Here is a 20,028-nt window from a genome sequence, read left to right as displayed (position 1 = left end):
CCCAAGTGTTTTCCTCTAAGACAAGCCTTGCACCTTCCTGGGGCCCTGTTGTTCCAGACAGCTGCAGTCCTGCCAGGCCTCCAAGACTGTGGTCCAGGCTTACACAGCTCCCTCCTTGCTCTCGCCCCCCACTACCCCTGGGTCATGCCCTCCAGAGTGGGACTGCTCCATTTCCCCCTCATTAGCTATCTAGCCTCTTTGACATTCCAGCCACATACCCATCATACAAAAGAATGAACTAAGTCCTAGACAAGGAAAAACAGCTTGCCCAGGATGAAATGGAAGCAGGATAAGAACCAGAGCCCATGAGTACTCCTGACAGCAGTCCAGGCATTTCTGGCAGCCCCGTGGTGGCCCTGGACTCATCACCCTAATACGTGATGCAATGTGCCTACAAAGTGACAAGGCAGACTTCTACACAGTAGTAGGAAGTTGTACTTTTGCTTGGTGAGCATACGTCATGTGGAAGCTGCCTTGCAATGTTTTATTAGGGCAGCTGAGGAAATACTGGCTTGACAGAGATGCACCCCCAGCCTCTTGCCACAACCCTGTCCCAGTTGGGAACGTGAGACTGAACCGAACCCCTGGCTGAAAGCGATCCTGAGGCCTGGCACTGTGCCACCTACCTACTGGGTTCACAGCAGTACCTGCCAGGCCCACTGGGACTCCAGACCCCTCTACCCCAATCATGCAAAGCCAGTTCTGGCCCCTCAGAGTGGCAGAATTGTCACCTGTGTCCTACTCCACCCCAGCATGGGAATGAGCCCAGGTGAGCTGGTAGGGCAGGGAGAATTAGCCCAGGGCAGGCAGTGCAGGCAGAGTGGGGAAGGCACTTGTCTCCTTTATTGAACACCAGCAGGCGCACTTGAGAACTGACCAGGCAGGAGGAGGAGGAGCAAGCAGGCAGAAGGTGGGCACAGGGAGATGCCCACTCTCACTTCCAGTCTTTGAAGAATAGCTTGAAGGTGAGACTCTCGCGGCCCTGGGGCAGAATCTCCACCTGTAGGGACAGCAAGGGAGAAGTCCTGCTCACAAGGTTGCCACCTCTGCCTCTACCAGGGAGGGCTGGAGCCATGGAGGAGGGTATTGGGCACCAGGCCTGAGTCTACATGCCATCCAGGCCGAGGGTGCTTCTCCAGATAAGCTAAGAGATGAGAAAGATTACAGGGACATGGGCTGGGCAAACTGATGCTTCAAGGACGGAGGTACACAGTTTGATAGATGCACCAGTTATAGATGAGCCTTATCAGCACCCCTTAGAATGACGTGGAGTCACCATGCTGGCATGAGAAGAGGCAATACCAGCTAAGGACAATGGCCCAGAGAAGGCACAAAAGCTGTCCAAAGGTACATCTGGCTCTCTGGGCTCCCAGGGGAGTGCTGCCCTGCAACCTCTCAGAAAATAATACATACTTTAAAATTTTAAAGGAATGAGAAGAGCTTCTCCACTGAGTAGGTCTGGTAGGGAGGCCTGACTGTTCTTGCCTTTGCCTGAGGCTTTCCTGCCCTTCTTATCCAGTATGAGGAGTAGGAGGCCATGGGAAGAGCCCGCAGTGGAGGGCTTGGGGCACGGGGTATCTCCTCACCTGAGTGTTTGGGGCGTACCACATGCGGGAGATGAAATCCTCCGCCATTTGGAGGGCCGCCTGCCGCTCCTTCTCATTAGCTTTTCGTCCTGCATCATTAAGGAGATTTTTAAAAAGAGCAAGGACCTTCTCTAGCCCACATCCCATTTATCTCAAGAAAAATTTAAGAGGGTCCATAGACTAGCAGGCAACTTTAAAATAAATGGACCAAGAGGTGCTAAGAATGCTGAAGAGCTCTTTGGAGGTATGAAGTCAAGCCCTTGAGACTTCTTCCAATGTGGTAGCTCCGAATCAGACAATAACTGCTGTCCGCTCTAATCATCAAAACCTTCTGCTCGGACTAGGGCCCCAGGGACATTCATAAGAACTGGTGTTCTCCTGACATCAGATGTGAGAGCCGTGGTCTCGGCCCAGGACCCCTCGCCTCTCATGTCTGCCAACCATTCTGTTTATCAAGCTTTCTTTGTACAACTGAATAGGACAAAAGGCTGTGATTTACTCCAATCTTACTCCCATAATGCCAGATAGCTGACATCAGCCTAGTAGTTATGCTAACTAAGAGTTTATAAAAAGGGAGACAGAGTCATCCATTCCCTCCTGTAGGCATTCCCTTTTTACATAAAATGGGCTCCAGCCTAAACCATTTTTCCAAGGCAAGAATCGTGATCTGTGGTTGGCTCTCCAGTGCTAAAACAAACAACAGACCCAAAATGGAGTCTCTTGTGGTAAGACCCACCAAGACTTAATACCTAACCTCACTGCAGTTTCAGTCTCTCCCAGGAGCAGAATTTTAAAACCAATTGGTCTAGAATTTCCTAGTCAACACTAGTGAGGTCATCCGTCTCATAAGACCCCTGTAATCCCCTAAGGGAGTGTGACCTTGTCTGAAATATTCCACTCTTTTCACTTCCTTGTCCCATTCTCTTTCTGCCTATAGAAGACTTCCATTTCGTACAGCTCCTCTGAGATCCCTTCTGTTTACTAGATAGGACGCAGCCTGATTCATGAACTTTAAATTTAAAGCTTTAAATTTACTCAGTTGAATTTTTGTTCATTAATGCTATAGCCACAGAACCAGCTTAAACTGGCCTTATCCTGTTCCTAACAAGATACTGAGTTGTTTTCAGAGACAACAGAACAAAACCATTAAGTCACGCAGCTAAAGCAGGCTGCTTGCTGCTCCAGGCCCTTTCCTAAAGCAAAAGTATTATTGCCTAGTAGCAACCATCCTTTGAACAGCTAACAAGTCTCCATCTTCCTGACCAGGCTAGAGCTGTGAATTTCTCTTGGCCTTGGTTGACCCCACAGATATTTATTGAGCAAATACTATACCATCAAGACGCTAGATACATATGGCTCTTGCTTTCAAGGAGTTTATAATCTGGTCAGAGAGGTAAGACATGCTCAAGAAAAGACAAGTGTGGAGAAGGTAGGAAGCTCCCAGTATCACTCCTACGGCAGTTCTGTTTCAACATTTTGGAGTCAAACCAAGGAACAGGCTTCTGCACAACAGTGTTTCTATTTCCAACCAACACAATCTCTTGGAAAAACAAGTTCTACCAGTTTGCTACCCAGTGCTTAAAGCAAAATTTAATTTGTCTCAATTTCTGTCACACGACAAGGCAGAATGTCAGGATCAACAGTCTCAGCAGCCCGGGTGACCTAGGAGTTCTCTGTGTCAGTGTCCACAAATGTGGTCCCAGGACCTGCAGCAAGGCCTAAGAGCCAGTAACATATGTAAATATTCCTCAGGCTCAACACCAGACATAGTGAATCAGAATCTGGAGCGGGGCGTGGTCCCACTATCTGTTTTCAGAAGCCCTGGGCCCTTGGGTGATTCTGAGGCATGCTAAAGTTTCAGGAAGTTTGCCTGGAATTTAGAGGGTGGGAACAGCCAAGAGAAAACCCTCAGCCTGGAGGTCAGGTCTAGAGCATCCAGGCTCCCAGAGGCTGTCTTTTGAAAGAACCCAGGTAGGCTGAGCCCTCCAAGGGGAAGCCTGCCAGGGTCAGAGAAGGCACAAGTCTCAGTCTGGAGTGCAGAAGCTACATGTACCCTTCCAGATGTAGATCTTGCCACAGAGCCCGTTGTCCAGCACAAAACAGTCATCAGGTACCAGCAGCTCGAGGGCAAAGGGGGTAGAGTCAGCCACCTTGGTCAGGTTCATTTGTCCAGTGGCATCAGAGACCTGGGGGAAGATGTGTCAAAATAATATAAATGCAGCCACTTTAAAATGGAGCTGGAGCAGCCATCTCAGAGGTACTGCCTTGCACATCTTATACCTCAAAACTTTGGGATGTCAAACAGGACAAAATTACCTTTGGACTGGGCCTAAGCAACATTGTGTCCCAAAGAACTATTTGCAAAGATAAGAGAGCAAATATGATGGTACCAGATAGAAAATTAAAAACATTCTTTAGAATTAGCATCGCTTTGTTATCTGCACCAACAGAAATGCCTTCCTTCTATTGATGTAACGGTTCCCCTTCTATTTCTCATAAATACCTATTATCTTTGTCTCCTAATCAGAACACTATTTGGGCTTCTGCCTGAATCAATGTGTCCAGAATAGCTATTCTTTTGATCTCAAATAAATGCTTGTTGCTTCTCACTTAGAAAGGCCTTTTCTATTTTTAAGTTAACAGATGAGCAGTGCTGGATCACCCTTCTCCCCCCGAAAACACAGCCCTAACCTCCACCCAAGGAGTAGGCTGCCACCCTGCACCACCACCCCTACCCGCCAATGGCCAAGGAGCAGACAGGGGACAGGGAGGGAAGCACTGACTAACAGGCAACCTCCCCACCTCACATCACCCTCACCACTGCAGCCCAAAGGCCCCGATTCCATTTGAAAATTAAGTGGATTCCAAATTACAAATAAATACAAAGAATTAAAAAGTAAAGCTCAACATCTTCTCCAAGAATGGGCTGGAAATAAAGTGGCAATCATCGGACGTCCACCCACCTCCCATCCTCCTCTCACTCCTAGCCCCAAGTAAACCGCCCTGGTGCCCAGCCCAAACTTCCTACTGCACTCTCTTCTCTCCCTTCAGCCCCCGGTGCCCCAGGCTCCCGGGCTCCCGCCCCCTGCCTGGTCCCAGGGCAGACCCAGAGTGCCCACCTTATACAGAGCCGCAACATGGGCACTGCTCCAGTCATCTGTGAGGTCTTCCTCAGGTTTGCCCTCCTTCAGAGCGGGCTTGGGGCCCAGAACCTGCAGGGGTCAGGGCAGACCAAGTTTCCAGGGATTCCTGGGCACCTGTCCCAGACCTTCCCAACCTATCAGGCCCTGTGCAGTGCCCCAGGTGCCCTCAGCCCAATTATCCAGTGACCACCCTCATGCCCCCAGCTGATCACCGCCTTTCTCGGTAGTTTCCAAGCAGAGGCCACCCACCCCAACATCCCCTCTACCTGGATCATCTCGGCAGGCTCCTCCCCATCAGTGACGATCTCCACCTGGGCTTTGCCCTGCCGCTCACTGTCCCGGATGGCCAGGGCCAGGTCCCGAGCCTTGTTGCGCTCCAGGATGTTGGACTTTCCACCAAACCAGGCAAAGATGTTCTAAAGGGAAGTGGGAGGCCCAGGTTAAAGGAGGCAGGAGGAGAAGCGAGGCTTCTCTGGGAATGGTGACAATGACACTGTAGGAGTGTTTCTCTGCCTGGTCCCTATCTCCCTCCTGCTCTATTTTTCTCCTCATCATTTACTGGCATATATATCAACATCTTTATCTTGTTTATAATCTATCTCCCCTGACTAGAAAGTAAGCTTTATTAGGGCATGAGTGTTTTGTTTTGCTTTGCTTTACTCACTGCTGTATGCCCAGTGCTAAAACAGAGACTGGCACATATTTAAGTACAAAATAAATATTTATCGACTGAATGAATGAATAAATGAATGAACAAATGGGTGAATGCTATCCTTCAGCATCCTACCTGCAACCCACCCCTCATCACTCCTCCAGAGCTGGCCCCCCTGCCTCTGTCTCACAGCTTCTAGACTTCCCTCTAGACAGTTCTTGGGCTGATCTTCCTACACAAAGTCTTCAGCATAAGTCTTGGTTCAGACTCCTCAGTCAGTCTCCTCATGACCTGGCTCTCACCCTCAGCGATTTTCACTCCCATGGCTCTTGTTCCCACCCTGTCCCTGCTGTTGACGTGCATTTCTGCACTCTTCCTCACCTTAGTGCCTCAGCTCACCTGTCCCTTTGCTTGGAATGGCATTTCCCATTTGTGAAGGTCTAGTCAAATGGCATCTTCCTGGGACAATGGCTTCGGCTCAGGCTAGAGAGCCCCTCCCCACATTGCTGCCTCTCCTAAAGCCCTCAACACACCTCGCCATGGATTACAGCAAATGACAGGCCGGACTCATCTTTATTGCCTCCTCAGGGCAAGCAATTTGTGGTCCCCATGCTGGCTCAGAGCAGGCATCACAGATTCACTGAGTGAACCAATGAGGGAACAGATTAATGAATGGTCTGGCAGGCAACTAACTCAGGGTGACAATGGCTGTAAGAGAAGGAGCTGGTGGGCCCCAGTGTTAGAGCCAATGGCTGGGAAGCAGAGGGAGGTTTCTGTCCTTCTGAATGCAAGGATGCTTCTAATGGCTAGAGTGGTCCCACTTGGAATACATGCTTCTCAGCTTCTCTCTCTCCCCACTGGCTGCCTTGTCCCTGCCTATTTATTTATTTATTATTTTTTTATAAGTATAAAATATAACTTTCTTTTAATTTTCAAGTTAATTTTAATTATACAAAGTAATATGAGTAGATTCTTTATTTAAAAAATTAAAACTTTACAAATAAAATCCCTTTTGAATATTCCCCTATACCTATCCCCAAACCTTTCCCCCTCCCTACTTCCCCCAACCACTGTTATTATCAGGTAGGTGAGGTTTCATCTACTCTTTTCTAAAGTTATTCGTTCACACACGTCATAATGCTACATATTTCAATATATTTCACGTTAATATAATTGAGCCCTAAGTAAATAATATGATCAACATGTTCCTACTTAAGCCTCATTTCTTGAGGGGCCTTTCGAGTTGGTCAATCCCCAAGAGAAATGCAGTTTGTTAATTTTGTTTGGTATTTTTAAGTGCTAGACAAATTCTAATGTGTGGCATGAAGGTGAGAATTGATAGTCACAGCCTATTGTTATTATAATTAGAAATCATCAGAAGTTAATTAGTACATTAAAATGATAAATTATGAACTAAAATATCTTTACTGAGACCAAGATCAATTCCCTAAATTTAAAGATTTATTAAAAAAAACCCAAACTTGCTTCTTTCACAGCTTTTAATGTTCTCCACCTCTCTTCTTAAATTAAGATTTCATATAGGTTTCAAAATATTCTACACCACTTTTCTATAACAGCACACCAAGTCTGACTCAGATCAGCAATTTTATTAAGATGTTTTCTACATTTAACTTATAACTATACTTTTTTTGTGATAGTTCTTGAAGCTCGACAATTACCTTAGCATGTATACCATTAATAAAACTTTAATCAATTGAATTAATACGCTGAGTTGGAAAAGAATTAGCAGTTACCAAGAAATCGATTGTATCTATTTTAACATTGATGGTAAACTTAAGAAACCTAATCTAAAGATATCATTTTGCTCCACTCCTGCTTTCTAGTTTATGCATGTTCATAAAACCTGCCCTTTTAAAAGACGGTGCCAACACAGAGTGCTCAGTCCTGTCCCGCCTACCTACCTGGCCCAGGTCCAGGATGAAGCAGTCCCCGGTGTTGAAGCTGTCCCAGCTCAGTGCTCGCTCAGTGGCACGGATGTTCTTCCACCCCTTCACCTGGTAGAGTTTCCTGACGGCAGCTGGGGTGGCCCCTGGGGAGGTCTTGCGAAATGCTGACTCCACCCCACCTTCCTGCAGTCCAGATGGCCCGCCTGAGTGGGCTGGTGGGAGGCCCAGGGCCCTGCATAACCCAGCCCACTGGGAGACAGGCGGAAAGGTGGGGAGGACCCCGCCCCAAGGGCACCTGGGCCTTTTGCAGGGTAAAAACCAGCTGGAAGTGGGGCAGCTGAGAGAAGCCGCGTGGGAGGCTGACCTGGTACTTGAGGCCCCTCGGGAAGTAGCTCATGAAGAGGTCGGACTCGTTGCCCTGCACCTCTCGGTGCTGCACAGGCCTCTCCCCAAGCCGGCTGTTGAGGTGCACGGCCAACATAGCGCAGGCGCCCTGCTCATCCCTGGACGACTGCAGGCCTGGGGCGGTAGGAGGGGCCAAGACCAGGCCTGTGAGACCCATACCAGCCCTGGGACCCAAGATACCTCCCTTCCCCCAGCCCCTTACCAATCCACAGGTGCAGGTGGGAGAGCTCGTCCGGGCCATTGTGCAGCACTAGGTAGGAGTCCCCCGAGAAGAAGATGCCGTGGTTCTCACGGGCCACTGGCACCGGCTTCAGCTTTTCCACCCTCCACACATGCAGGCCAGGGTCCTGCACTGAGGCCGGGAACGGAGAGCCGCTGCGGGAGGGGAGAAGGTTGGCAATGGCCAGGGTCCCGGAGGAGTAGCCGCAAGCAGAGAGACCGGGGGCAGGCCTGGGGACTGTGGTGTGGGGCTGAGGGGGGCTGGGGTGAGGGGCAACCCCTGGAAATGAAGGAGAGGAGGGGTGAAATGGGATGAGGTATACAGCCTACCTCTGAGGGATAGGCGTGTACATGCTGTCTCTGGGTCTGGAAAGACAGAAGAGGCCATTATTCAAAAGTCATGACAACCACCTTTCACATTGCTCTGGAGAGGCCTTTCCAGGTAGCTAAGTGTTTTCATGTTCATCAGCTGCTTCATCTCCCAGAGCCCAAGAAGAGATTATCCCTGGCTCCATTACGCTAGCAAAGAAACTGAAACTCAGAGAGTCTAAGTCCAAAGTCACACAGCTAGTGAGTGGCTAGAGAAAACCAGGTCTGTGGCTCCTGGGCCAGTGTCTTCCCCTTGCTGTGACCTCTCGGCCACACTTCTATTCTGCTTCCAGACCCCTAGCTCTGGACATTGCATGAGGCTAGAATACAGTTCTCTAAGCAATAACTGCTTATATTAGAAAAGTCTAAGATTGATGACTTAAATTTCTACCATAAAAAAAGGAAAAGCATACTAAACCCAAAATAGTCAAAAGAACATAAATAATAAAAATAAGAATAGACATTAACAGAAAACCAAAAAAAAAGAGAAAGAGAAAAATCACGGAAACTGGTTTTCGGAAAAAATCAGTAAAACTCATGAACCTTTAGACAAACTGATTAGGAAAAAGAAAGGATACAAATTCCCAGAGAGGCGACATCACTGCGGATTCTACAGATATAAAACGGATAATGAGAATATTACAAAAACTTTATGATGATATATTCAACAACTTATATGAAAGAGACAAATTCCTTGAAGGATACAAATTAGGAAAGTTCACTCAAGAAGAAACAGATTACCTGATAGTTCTAATATCTATTAAAGAAATTGAATTTGTACTTAAAAAGCCCTAACCCCTCCCCCCCAAAAAATTCCGAGACATAGTACCAATTCTATACAAATTCTTCCAGAAAATAGAAGAGAACATTTTCAATTTGTCTTATGCTGCCAGCATCATCCTGATATAAAACCAGATAAATATATTATAAAAAAGAAAATTATACCAATATCACTTATGAACACAGACAAAAAATAGTAACAAAATTTTAGCATATGGAATTCAATAATATATAAAAAGGATAAAACATATGACTAAATAAGGGTTTATCCCAGGAATACAGGCTGGTTTAACATCTGAAAATCAAAGTAATCCATCCAATTAACTATTTTGATCTCAGTAGATGCAGAAAAAGCATTTAAGCAAAATTCTACATCCATTCCTGATTTTTAAAAAAACTTTCGGCAAACTTCATTAACCTGATAAAAAGCATCTACCAAAAATAAGAAAAACAAAAAACTGAACAGCTTACATTAAACTTAGTACCTTCTCTAATTCTAAACCCCTTTCTCAGGGAATTTCACCCATTCCCAGGCATCGGCTATCATTTCTGTATACCCAGCTCCTCTCACATGCCAGGATGATGAACCTCACCTTTATTCTGTTGGTTAGCGACGGCAACTTTTTTCGGACAAAAGTTATTCAGGGAGAAAAATGCTAAAGGCAAACACTTAAACTTCAGAGTTGACACCAGCAAGCACTGCAACACAATTCATGCAAGGCGAATCCTTTCGTAAGGGCCAATCCAGGCATTTTTGCAAGGTGAGCCCTAGTGATGTAGGATAAGGGCCTAGGAATTTCAGACTGAAGAGGCAAACTGGAACCATTAGTGGACTCTTGGGGGCTGGGCAAGCAGGAAGGGCAAAGAAAAATCTTTGGGAGATGGATGTTTTGAGTCTGAGAAGCAGGACTAGTGGTTGTAGGAAACAATGTGAATTATGACTTTCCTTTTCCATGCCTAACTTACAACATAGCTGAAGACACTTTTTGGAACCACATTTCCCCAAAGAGGGGAGGCAGTGAGGGGGAAGTTTGGAGGAAGGAAACTTTAACATTTCTCCAACCCACAGAGGATCACATGCTGTGCCCACATCCCCTACCACAGGCAGCCCAGCCTGTGACTCAGGTCTGAAGTGGTGAGGTGGCTGCCCCTAGCCCAAGAAAGTGGGGAGAGCTCAAGGGAAGAGAGAGAATGTGAACAAAAGGGCCAACTGTCAGCTTTACTATTTTTCATTCTGTTACTGATCAGAGAGCTCAGACCCTAACCCAAAAGCAGGCAGCTCACATGGCGGGGCTCCGAGCAGGCAAGAGCCACTGTAAGGTTTTGATGAAAGGGTTTTGGCTGCCTGCTCCATCATCACTCTGGCGCTCTGCCCTGGCTCCTGTTATAATTACCTCATGATTTTATAAAAACACGGATGCCCAAACTCCAGCCTGGAGATTTGTATTCCACAGGTCCAGAGTGGAGCCTGTGTGTTGGCACTTTGAATGTATGTTCCAGTTTCTGATGCTGCCAGTTAACTGTCCAGAACACGGTCTCATACTTGCCTGAGCATTACTATCATCTGATCTCACAAGGCAGCCTCTTCCTCACCTCCACGTTACAGCCTTTGCTTTTTCCCACTCTGCCATAGTATGGTGAGTTATGGGCCTGCCCATCTTCCCTACTAGACTATAAGGGCCTTTGGGGCAGGGACTGTATTTTGCCTCTCTGAATCTAGTTGGAACCTCACACCGTGCCTGTCACACTGCAGGTGCTCAGAAAATGCATTTGATTAACTGGACTTGCTGGGCTCCAATGAGTAGATCAGATGGAGCTTGAGAGAGCAGAATTTCAACAGTCTGGAGCTAGAGCAGACAGGCTAGAGCAGCCCCAAGGCAGAAAGCAGATGGGGCTAGAAATCCAGTCAGTAGATGGGAGGTGGGGTTCGGGGAGGGGAGGTTGTGGGGAGTAGTGTGCCCAGGAGCTTGTCTTTGAGGATGTACTAGGGCCAGGGTTGGGGGGAACTCTGCTAATATGGGTACCTTTAAGGCAATGCTTGAAGGCTGTCAAAATGGCAAAAGTCCTCTGGTAGGTGCTATCTTAGCTCTCCTTAGGCCCTGATGCCATTGATCCCTAACAAGTCCCTTCACCTCACAGTCCCTGTTTGTCTCTAGTTGTGAAATGAAACAGCCCCTACCCCTCTCCCCCAAAAAGGTAGAAGGGTGAGTGTCAACAACAGAAAGGGCACCAGATCCTCCCAGTCCGAAACAAGGGCATTTAGAGAGCTGGATCCGGAGGCTTCATCAGGGACTCTTTTCCCTGACACCAAGTCAGCCGCCTCCCCTTCCCCTGTTGCACCTTCACCTCTCAGTCCCAACTGTACCCCAGGCAGCTGGCCAGACCCTCAGCGAAGGTGTTGTTTAATGTGCAAAATAATAGACTGGAATTCAAATGCTAGGCATGCTCTGACCCCTCCCCCAACCACTCCAGCCCACCTATCTATAGTCACACCACTGTCTTGTCTTAGGAATAAGTTTCTTCAAATCTGAATGCACTTCCGGGCTGGCTGAGGGCTTTCAGGAGTCCAGGTGTAATGGCCTCTGTCAGGAGGTTGGGCATCACCTCTCACACGCCAGGACAAGCCCCAACCCAGGAGTTCCTTGTCAATATCATGATGACAACCCCATCAACCCTGGGTGCTGAGAGGCTCCCATCAGATAATGTACCCATAGCCTGGTGGAGAGCTGCCAGGACAGTGGGCTGCCAGACTTGGTCCTGGACAAAGCAGCTTCCAGAAATATGAGTCTCTTTCCAGATCATGGCAGCCGGCCCTCATCTGCCCACCTAAGAGGGTCTCAGACAGCCAACACCAAGCCCACTCTCACCGTTACACAGCTCTGCTTCTGCTTCTGCTTCTTCTTTTGCTTGCCAGGCTCTGCTTCCCCCACAGCCTGCCCCACCCAGCCTCTCACTTCCCTCTGACTCCTCCCGCGGTGCCCCACCCACCTGCCACACCCCTGCTCCATCTCCAGCCTGTGCTGAGGCCAGGCTGGCTCCTAAGAGGCACCTACAGGGAGGCTAAAAGTCTACCCCAGCCCCCTCCTCCCTACTGGCCTTAGCCAGCTGCTGGCCCCTCCCCCAGAGTCAGCATCTGAATCTGTGACCTGCCTGCGAGGAGAGCCACACAAAGACAGAAAAGCTGCCACAGGCCCTGTTCCCCACTCACCACCAGCTTAGGGCAGTGTGTCTGCCCAGCCCCAGCCCATGCAGAGTTAGTCACTTTTCCTGGGTGGGGCCACTACTTCTTCAGTGACTTTTTCCTCCTCCCCAGACTGCTCTTTTTCCTTGCTCTGAATGCAGATATTTGATTTATTTGAAAGCTCAGTTCTGAAGGAGTCGCTGGGGTCATCAAACATTCTGTATTGGTTCTATACTGTGTCCTGCATGCCTGAGGCCTTTCAAGTCTATGCTTGGTCAGTTTCTCATCCATTCACCACATCTTTACTGTCAGTCTTTACTGTCACACCAAGCCCTCTGAGGGACAGCAACAACTAAGTGTGGTTCTGGCTCAAACCATATTGCCTACCTCACATCATAGGACCCTAGAACTAGTCTGCTCCAACCTGCTTGCTCACTTTCCAGAGGAGGAAACTGAGGCCCTGAGAGGCCCTAATGACTTGCCCAGTCTCACAGGGAGCAGGAGGCAGAGCAAGGGAAACTTCCATTCCCTTCTGAATCCATGAAGGAGGATGAAGTGGAGTCCATGTGGCTCCAGGAAAAAGTGAGCACCCAGTCATGACGCTTCCCTGTACCTTTCCCCCACACACATGTGGGTGGCTCCTTGGCCAAGACTGGCCCATCTGTCCTGGACACAGACCTGCCCTGGCCCAGGGCTGGTCAGCAGGTGAGTTAAAGATAAAATTCAGCCTCCTGGGTCAAGGCCCCACCCAGGGGGCAACAGTGTGCACATTGGAACTAAATCAATCCATGTTAAAATTTCTGAACCAGAGCATGATGAGAAATGAACATTCTCTTCAAAAAACGCAAACTCTAGCTGGCATCTGAGTGTCTCCATAGACAAACTGCTGGCCTTAAAAATAGGGTAATCTGGGCTAGAGCCCCAGCAGGGCCTTGTCCCACCACAACCAGCGATTGGGCGGATAAACTAATAGAGTGGAAAGAGTTGGACAATTTGGCTACTCACTGGCTGTGCTTCCTTTGATAAGTGACTTAACTTCCTGGAGCCTCCCTGTGCTCTATCTGTAAAACAAGCATAAAGATAAATGTGAAGATTAAATAAAACCGTACAATGAGCAAATAATAGATGCTTAATAATCCTAGATTCCCTTCTTTTCCCAACTCTGAGAATTTACTAAGGGGACCCCAGTAAATGGGCCCAGAATCTCTGGAAGCAAGGCTGCTGCCCCGTCCTCCAGCCGGTGGTGCGGTGCAGGGGGGATGCAGTTAAAACTACAATCGCTCCTCCTCGCCCCGCCCCCACTCCCACCCCAGGGGGTTCAAAGACTCTGGTGTGCTCGGGAGCAGAACCTGGGTGGCTCTTAGGTCCCCGCCTCTGTGCACCTACCCAGGGCACAAGGATGTATGGGAAGGAATCACTGTTCTCCACACTTAAGTCTCACCTGGCTAAAGGTGGCCCCGTCACCACAAGGGGGGGAAAAAAAAAAAGAGGTATGCAAATTAAGAGCGAAACAGAGCCAGTCACTCAGCTTGGAAGTCTCCAACACCTTGTAACTAAAACAATGCGCACGTTAACGACATTATCCGGTATCAAGATCCTAAAACTTGTTCTTACTAGACTTATATTTTTCCTCCCTATCCGATCTCCCCCAGCAGGAATGCTCAGAGTTTGTCCCAAACGAAGTAAAAGAAAGCTTTCGTTAGCACGGACCCGCCTTCTCCCGCCCCTCCTTATAGTAAGCCAGGAGACGTGATTAGACACGCGGGGCGCCCCAAAGAGGAGAGCGGGGAGCGGGGCGCGGGAAGGAGGCGGCTCTGGAGCAGCCTAGCCTCTCCGACTCCCAAAGGGGCGCCCGGGCGCTGGGGCGGTCAGACACCAAAGCGCTACTTGCCTGGAAACGTCTAGCAGGGTTGCTGAGGCTGCGTCTCTGCTGCCGGTCGCCCCCGATGTGAGCTACTGGATGCCCAGCGAGTGAGTCAGAGGGCGGAACCCGCCAGCCTGAGCTGCCCGGGGGCGCCTCTGAAAACTGGCCAGCCCGTGTCTGCACCGGGAGGCTGAGCGTTCCCAAGTGAGTGGGACGGCAAATGATCCGCACTTCCACCCTGGCTCCGAAATGGGGAGAGCCGAGAGCAGCGGGTAAAACCCACAAGATGTCAGCTGACAAAAGGCATCAGGGCCCCGGCTCCTTGACACGGTGGTAAGAGGACGTTTTCCTTTCTTGGGAAGCAGCTTCAAAATTTCCAACCAGCATGAGTTTTTCCCACTCATAGATACTGGGATAAGGGAAGGAATCCAAAACCTGGTTCTACCCTTTTCCATGTGGGTGATGCTGGGCAACCACAGTCCACGGAGGAATGCTTAGAGACCACCCTTCTTCCTCCCCTTGTCTTCCCTCCTCTGGCCAACTACTTGCCTGCAAACCCAGCTTATATATATCCCTTCTATACAACCTACGGTGATCCTCAGTGCTCCCCGGATGCTCTGGGCATCAACGGCCACTGGGCCATCTGGGTCTACAGCCTGCAGGGGAAAACCTGCCAGCCACACCCCACAAACAAAGGTGGAATTGTATCCATGGGCAACCTAGTCGGCCCTGCTTCTGTGACAGCCACTAAGACCTTGCTAGGCATAGTCCTTTCAGAGCATTCCCATTTTCTACATTTTTTTTTTTTTTGGTAAAATTGACAGTAAAATGCATGAATTATAAGTGTACAATTGGATGTTTTGACATATGTAAACACCCATGTAACTCACATCCCTACCAAGATATAAAACACTTCTACCACCACCACTCCCAGAAAGTTCCCTGGCCACCACTTTTTATTGTCTACGATATGTGTGCCTCTTCACAGGGACCATGTCAGGTCTCCTTGTGACCCCCCCAGCACCGAGCAGAACACTCAGCAGGTAAAAGACCATCTCCCCTCAAAAAATTTTTATTGCTGTTTTAACAGATTAGAGAGCAAAATGCCCACATTCTGCTACTGCTCTGGCCCCTGTCGCCTTGGGAAAGTTGCTTAAACAGGTTCCTTGCCCATGCAACAAAGACAATATCCCAGCCCTGCTACCTTGGGGAATCGTAGGGACCTAATGAGACAATCTATGGTAGGCTCTTTGAAAAAAGGCCTGGACACATGTAAAGTGCTGTTGATGCAGAACAGGGCAAATTCTCCAGAGAGGGGGAGAAACTGAAGCCCTGCACTGAGAGAAAAAAAGGGTTCTTGGTTGAGCACAGGAAAGACTTCAAACTCCATTAAAGTTAATCAAAAGGAAAATTTATTAGTGAAGAGGTAACGCTCCATACACAGAACATGGTCTCCTCTCAGAGGCAGAGTGAGAGAGCCTAAGAGAGACTCAGAGGGACAGAGATAAAAGTGAGACAAGGACAGTGAGAGACAGAGTAAAGACACTTGAGAGGGACCCCAACACTCAGGGAATTCAATTCACATATTATTATTTAATTTCTGTGAATTACAGGTTAAAGACTTTGTTCACCCATTTTCCTCTGATGATACAGGTATACAGTGAGGAAGGATAAATGTGTAGCGTGAAAAGGTAAGAATATGTGGCGTGAAAGGCCTGCTGGCAATTCCCAGCCTTTGATCCATAGGTCCCCCATGCGTTTAGTCATAGTGAACGAATGATTTTATTTTGTGTATGGCAACCACTCAGAGACTCTGTTTTCCTGTTTTCCATTCACAGTGTGGGAAAATAGGTTGTTAGCAATCCCAACAGAAATCTTTCTTCGTTCTGCAGTTTTCCTCTTAGTCTGTCTGCAGGGCTGATCGGCATATTACAGTCTCTGAATATAACTTGATTTAACATTTTAGTTCTCTTGCCTCCTCCCTACGTCACTGTGACCATTATTATTAATAAACTCCTACTTCTAGGACAAACATCTGGCTGAAAGAAACCGGGAGAGAGAGGCATCAGACATTGACTTCCGGGCTTGGCTGCTTGGGCTGCAGCCAAGGTCTAAGGACGCCTAAGAAGCTTTCTGCTTCTGTGTCCATGGACCTGGGCTATGTTATGCACTGATTTCCAGGGCTAAGAATTTCCTGAAATTGCAAAGGATTCTCCCTAAGTGAGTTCCCTAGACGACTTCTAACTACCCTATCTCAGTTTCCCAGTAAAATGCAGACACCAGACAAGGAAAGTCCCTTCTGGTTCCTCTGACTCCAGTCTAGAGGCGCAGCTCAGGTAGAGGTGTTAAATTTCCTCAACCTGCGATACTTCAGGGATCTGTTGCAATACCTAAAAAATTTCCCAGAATATTCCTTCGAAGGTGTTAACTCATGCTTCTAACCTTTAAATCTGATCTGCAATGAATTTTTCTAGATCATTTCAGCCAGTTCTGAGGAATGGCCAGGGGTCTGGGTGGCCGTATTTCCTGCATAAAGCTCAAGATTTGAAAGGTTTTTGTTTGTTTGTTGTTCTGTTTTGTTTTGTTTTTAATCACTGCTGGGTGCTCGGAGGCATTCTGGTAATGCAGGATTTCCCCGAGTTGGGAGGAGACCGAGAGAAGAAGAAGGTCCTTTGGCAGAGAGTGTGGAAAGAATTCAACACACATGCCAAAGTTAGAGTCAAAGGGAAGTTTATTAGAAAAGGGGTAACAGACAGATATGGTCTCCTCTCACAGGCACAGAGTGAGAAAGCCTAAGAGAGACGAGGACAGTGAGAGAGACAGAGTAAAGAGTACCTAGAGAAAGACAGCGAGAGGGACAGAGAGAAAGACACTGAGAGTGAGAAAAACACTGAGAGGGACCCTGAGTGTTCCTGGAATTCAGTTTATATATCATTCTTTAGTTCCAGTGAGTTATAAAGATTTTGTTTACCCATTTCCTTTAATATAGACATACAGTGAGGAAGGAGAAGGGGAAGAGTATGTAGGGAGAACAAGTAACAATATGTAGCTGTGAAAGATCTGCTGACAGTTCCCAGCCTTTAATCCATAGGTTCCCTATGGTTTTAGCCATAGGGAGTGAATGATTTTATTTGCGTAGGGCAGCCACTAAAAGACTCTGTTTTTCCTGTTTTTTTTTTTCCCCCTTCAGAGTGTGGGGAATGGGTTGTTAGCAATCCCAGCAGAAATCTTCCTTTGTTCTGCAGGTGTCCTCCTGGCCTAGCTACAAGGTGATCGGCATATTGCCATCTCTGAATGTAGTTTGATTTAACATTTTAGTTCTCTTACCTCCTCCCTATATTACTGGACAGTGATACTTTGGAATTCCTTGGTAACTTCTTGGAAAAGTGGGACTGTCCAGTGCAGTATGAATGAGCAGGTCAGGAGCACAGGTGGAGCACTGTGATGGTGGAGAAGGGTGCTGTGTCATTGGGGCAGGAGGGACTCGTCCCCAGGAAGGACACAAGAGGACAAGTTTACTTCTTAAAGCCAGGGTCACACTGAATGTTCATCACTACTGTAAGGTCATAGGAGCTAACACTATTGAGTGCTGGCACTATATGCCAGGCACTGTCCTTTATATAATTTTTTCCCATTTACCCTCTAAAGTAGATCATCTTATCATTTTACAGATGAAAAGATGGAAGAAAAGCGAAGTCAAAACAACTTGCTCAGGGATTCCCTTAGTAAGTGGCAGAGAATGGGTTGGGAGCCAGGAGGTGGGACACCATACCTCTCCCCCACCCCCAGCACTCACTTCCCACAGCCTCCTGAGGTGGAGCTGGGCTGAGTTGGGTCCCTCCCCACTGCCAAGCTCTGTTCTTCCTTCTCCTCTCCCAAGGCCCACCCTGCTCTCAGTATTGAATGCTAGTGCCAGCTGTGAGTCCTTTCACATGTACCTCTGCTCACTCTCTAGATACCTTGTGTGTGTGTTTTTTTTAATACAGACTCAAAAGAAGTTGCAAAAATAGTACAGAGTACTGATACATGCTACAACCTAGATGAATTTTTAAACATCACACTATGTGAAATAATCCAGGCACAAAATACATATTATATGATTTCATTTATATGAAATATGTAGAATAGGCAAATCTATAGAAAGTAGATTAGTGGTTGCCTCCCCGCAAAGCCGACTCCCCGCTCTTGCACACACTGCTTGGCCGTGGGGTCGCCGGCCCGAGCCCTCCTTCATGAACCTGAACCCCGCCCCGCCCTCCCAACAAGGCTGGGGCTGCCGGGGAAGGGCGTGGCGGGTGGGGGTTTGGGCCAGTCACCTGGGAGGGACGCAGCCCTTCCATCTCCTGGAGCGAACTCCCTTTTCCTGAAAGGAGCATTCTCGACCCTGACTGAACCGTTTAAGGTCACTGGGTGCCTTCGCTGGGAGAAGCCCTGGGAAGGCTTGGATCCTCTGTATCCTGGGTTTTAGGTCTGACCGCTCTCAGTGCCCTGAGCCCAGGTATCGACTTTACATGGCAATGCCAGATAAGGCTGAGAGGCTGCTAGGAAGTTATAACCAGGGCACTCTCGTTCAATATGCTCTCTCTTAAAGTGATCTGCTCGCACCTACAGTCAAGTGCCAGAACTCTTGTCCTAACTTCCCAGGTTACCCAGAGATCCTCTGTGGCTCTACAGAAGGGACTTACCCAAACCCTTCGGTGCAAGTCAAGAACTCAGGTGTCCAGCCTGCTCGGTGGGATGAGCTGTGCTGAGGCCTTACTTCATTCACCCTCTGGGGCCGGGTCAGGCTCTCTCCAGAGGCTTCTTCTCAGCTGATTTCTGGCTCCCAAGTGGGGATTCAGGTTACACCTGTATTGGGAGCAGTGACACCACAGCGGCCAGAAACACACTGAACTTTGTGTCTCCAACCCCATTTTCAGCTTTACACTCTCTGATCTGATCATATACTGCTGCGTCCCTGACCATCAAGGTTGATAAGAAAAACCCTAGTTTATTAAGGTGTAGCCAGGACCCTGTAATGTCCGTGAGATTTTATTCTCTACTTAGGTCAAGACCAGCGACTTCCTAGAAATAGTTCATTTGATCTTGACACAGTTAGAAACAACTCCAAAAAGGATATTCCAAGTAGATTGCTCAGATTCCCTTGGTAGTGGGAGTGGGGGTCATATTAACTGGTCAGGTGGTCTCTAAGTTTGCCTATTTTTGCCTAGGAAGTTCTCAAAGGCTTTCCAAGTATTTCTGTTAAGACGACTAGCCTTTTGTTGAGTAGCCTCTGCCCCTGGACGTGAAAGATAGATACCATAGAAACTTGGAGACAGCCGTTGCCCCAGTGTCTGGACTCTTTAATAAGAGCCTATTCTCTCCTGCTACAGAGAGCTTCGGCATTCCAGGGCTTAGCACCAGACTCTTGAATCAGTAAGAGCCTGTGTTACTTGCCCATGATGTGCCAGAAGCCATTTAATGCCTTTCTTTGCTGCCTGAAGGTCCAGCCAGCAGGGTGCAGTTAAAGCCACAGGGTAGTGTTATTAGGTCATTACAGGGAATGTGTTTAAAGATAAGGTGCACCTACCTTGGGGGCTACTCAGGAACAAACATATTCTGTACATGGAAGTACCTGCACCTACACTGGTTACGCATCCTGATGCAACTGCAAGATTCCCATTTTAGCAGAGACATCTTTAGCACATGAATATTTTTAATAAAAGTGTGTTAAAACTAGCATTTAAAAATTCTAAACAAATTCATTGTTTTAATAACAGCTTCCATGTACAGTGGAATTGTGGTTGAATTTTTGTCAATATTGTTTATACATATTTTTTAAATCTTGCATATTTATAGGACTTCACAGATTTCTGCCGATTTTCGAAGTAAAGTTTTTGCATCAATAACAGGTGATAAACCTGTGCTGGTGGTCCTCCAGGC

At 47.9% G+C, this 20,028-nt stretch overlaps 1 protein-coding gene across 5 annotated transcripts; it reads right to left on the bottom strand.

Annotated features, from left to right (window-relative positions):
- Nucleotides 1–818: 818 nt before the first annotated feature.
- CAPG (capping actin protein, gelsolin like) lies at nt 819–14,302 on the bottom strand. 5 transcript variants are annotated; one of them, XM_011369837.2, is made up of 11 exons: nt 14,134–14,301; nt 13,248–13,303; nt 8,243–8,278; nt 7,896–8,068; nt 7,653–7,807; nt 7,304–7,471; nt 4,996–5,145; nt 4,706–4,798; nt 3,640–3,772; nt 1,587–1,675; nt 819–1,000 (listed from the first exon to the last, which is right to left on the bottom strand). In XM_011369837.2, the coding sequence occupies exons 3-11, from the start codon at nt 8,263–8,265 to the stop codon at nt 935–937; spliced, it is 1,050 nt and encodes a 349-aa protein (XP_011368139.1). In that variant the 5' UTR covers nt 8,266–8,278; nt 13,248–13,303; nt 14,134–14,301; the 3' UTR covers nt 819–934. The 5 variants fall into 5 exon arrangements, with proteins under 5 accessions (XP_011368139.1, XP_011368140.1, XP_011368141.1 ...); XM_011369838.2 differs by lacking the exon at nt 14,134–14,301 and adding an exon at nt 13,862–14,098 and having other exon boundaries at nt 13,248–13,299; XM_011369839.2 differs by lacking the exon at nt 13,248–13,303 and having other exon boundaries at nt 14,134–14,302.
- Nucleotides 14,303–20,028: the final 5,726 nt, after the last annotated feature.

The sequence above is a fragment of the Pteropus vampyrus genome, unplaced genomic scaffold, assembly GCF_000151845.1.
Source record: "Pteropus vampyrus isolate Shadow unplaced genomic scaffold, Pvam_2.0 Scaffold156, whole genome shotgun sequence".
NCBI lineage: Eukaryota > Metazoa > Chordata > Mammalia > Chiroptera > Pteropodidae > Pteropus > Pteropus vampyrus.
Note: the sequence above shows the minus strand (reverse complement) of the source record. Positions and strands in the feature narration are given on the sequence as shown.

Excerpts from the sequence above, each read along its gene's own strand:
- CAPG (XM_011369835.2), bottom strand. Across the intron at positions 8,069-8,242 it reads TACACGCCTATCCCTCAGAG|CGGCTCTCCGTTCCCGGCCT; the intron begins GTAGGCTGTATA and ends CCCCTCCCGCAG. Across the intron at positions 3,773-4,705 it reads ATGTTGCGGCTCTGTATAAG|GTCTCTGATGCCACTGGACA; the intron begins GTGGGCACTCTG and ends ATCTTCCCCCAG.